The sequence below is a fragment of the Mandrillus leucophaeus genome, unplaced genomic scaffold (genome assembly GCF_000951045.1).
Source record: "Mandrillus leucophaeus isolate KB7577 unplaced genomic scaffold, Mleu.le_1.0 Scaffold388, whole genome shotgun sequence".
Classification (NCBI taxonomy): domain Eukaryota; kingdom Metazoa; phylum Chordata; class Mammalia; order Primates; family Cercopithecidae; genus Mandrillus; species Mandrillus leucophaeus.
Window position 1 is genome coordinate 100,383 of NW_012104120.1, and position 1,708 is coordinate 102,090.

The window sequence follows — 1,708 nt, forward strand, 5'->3', positions numbered from 1 at the left end:
GCTCATCGCAAACTCCGCCTCCTGGATTCATGCGATTCTCCTACTTCAGCCACCCAAATAGCTGGGACTACAGGATGCACCACCACGCCCAGCTATTTTTTGTACTTTGAGTGGAGGCGGGTTTCACCATGTTGATCGGACTGGTCTCAAACTCCTGACCTCAAGTGATCTGCCCACCTCAGCCTCCCAAAGTGCTGGGATCACAGGTGTGAACCACCGCACCCAGCAGTCTTATTACTTTTTATTTATTTATTTATTTTTATTTTTATTTTTTTTGGAGATGTAGTCTTGCTCTGTCACCCAAGCTGGAATGCAGTGGCGTGATCTCGGCTCACTGCACCCTCCGTCTCCCTGATTCAAGCGGTTCTCCTGCCTCAGCCTCCAGAGTAGCTGGGACTACAGGCACGTGCCACCATGCCCAGCTAAGTTTTTGTATTTTTAGTAGAGACAGGTTTCACAGTGTTAGCCGGGATGGTCTCGATTTCCTGACCTTGCGATCCACCCGCATTGGCCTCCCAAAGTGCTGGGATTACAGGCCTGAGCCACCCCGCCCGGTCTCTTATTGCTTCTTTAGAACAAATTGCAAAGAAAGATCTAGAGAATCCAGTTGTCTCCTATGAAGGTCAACATGAGACTTTAAATAATATAAATACATGACACACTTTTTACTCCACTTTTTGTTGTAGAAAAGTTACTTTTTCGATGAAAAATTTCTGTTAACAATATTGTTCTCTAGGAATATTTTCTGTTGTCACAACCTGGGCCATGGGTTACTACTGACATCTAGTTGGTAGCGGCCATGAAAGCTGCTAAACTCTCTCCAATACACAGGACAGTCCTCACAACAAAGCGTTATCTAGCTCATAATATCAACAGTGGTAAGGCTGTGAAATCTAAACTAAAAATAGATTTTGAAAAAAACCTCAATGTTATATTTCTACCACAGTAAATATCAATATAATCAATATAAACACATACTCTTTGAGATTCTCAATCATTTAAAAATTAAGAGAGTCTTAAGGAACAAAGAAAACACAAATAATTTGCTTTGATATTTTAGCAGGCACAATACAGCTTATGATGTCTAGAGCTGTGACCTAACACTGAGCTTGGTATCTTGCAAAGTAATTAGCTAGAATAACAAGACAGGTTTCTAAAAAGCTCACCTTTGCGTGATATCATGATGTATCTCCAAAGTCACTCTGTGGAAGGAAAAACAATTCATAACAATAGATGTTATCATTTGTTAGGCCTGAAGACACTTTTTAAAATGGGGGCAGAGGAAACTCTCCTAGCGGCCCTGAAATTCAAATCTTCTAGTTCAGAACAGCACCATAAGGGCACTTTGTTTCATTTCTTGGGTTTTTGCAAAAATATGAGAACAAAAATGCGAGGCAATATGCTGTTAGAAGACGCGTTTCTGTTGACGATTATAATATATAAATAATAACAGATTTCCCTGTTATATGCTCTTCTACCCGCAAAGCCTTTCATCCCATGCGATTTATTTTATGTATTTATTTATTTTTTGACTTAGAGTCTCGCTCTGTTGCTCAGATTCGAGTGCAGTGGTGCAATCTTGGCTCACCACAACCTCCACCTCCCAGGTTCAAGCGATTCTCCTGCCTCAGCCTCCCGAGTAGCTGGGATTACAGGCGCCCACCACCACGCCCATTTTTTTTTTTTTTTTTTTTTTTTTTTTTGTGGT

General features: G+C 41.1%; 1 protein-coding gene across 1 annotated transcript in view; it reads right to left on the minus strand.

The window, feature by feature from the left end:
* Positions 1-1,708, minus strand: part of LOC105547387 (arf-GAP with GTPase, ANK repeat and PH domain-containing protein 5-like) — a 51,811-nt gene that overhangs the window by 27,901 nt on the left and 22,202 nt on the right. The window contains exon 6 of the mRNA XM_011990976.1: positions 1,167-1,202. Coding sequence (XP_011846366.1) covers positions 1,167-1,202 — 36 coding nt within the window. The remainder of the gene's footprint in view (positions 1-1,166; positions 1,203-1,708) is intronic.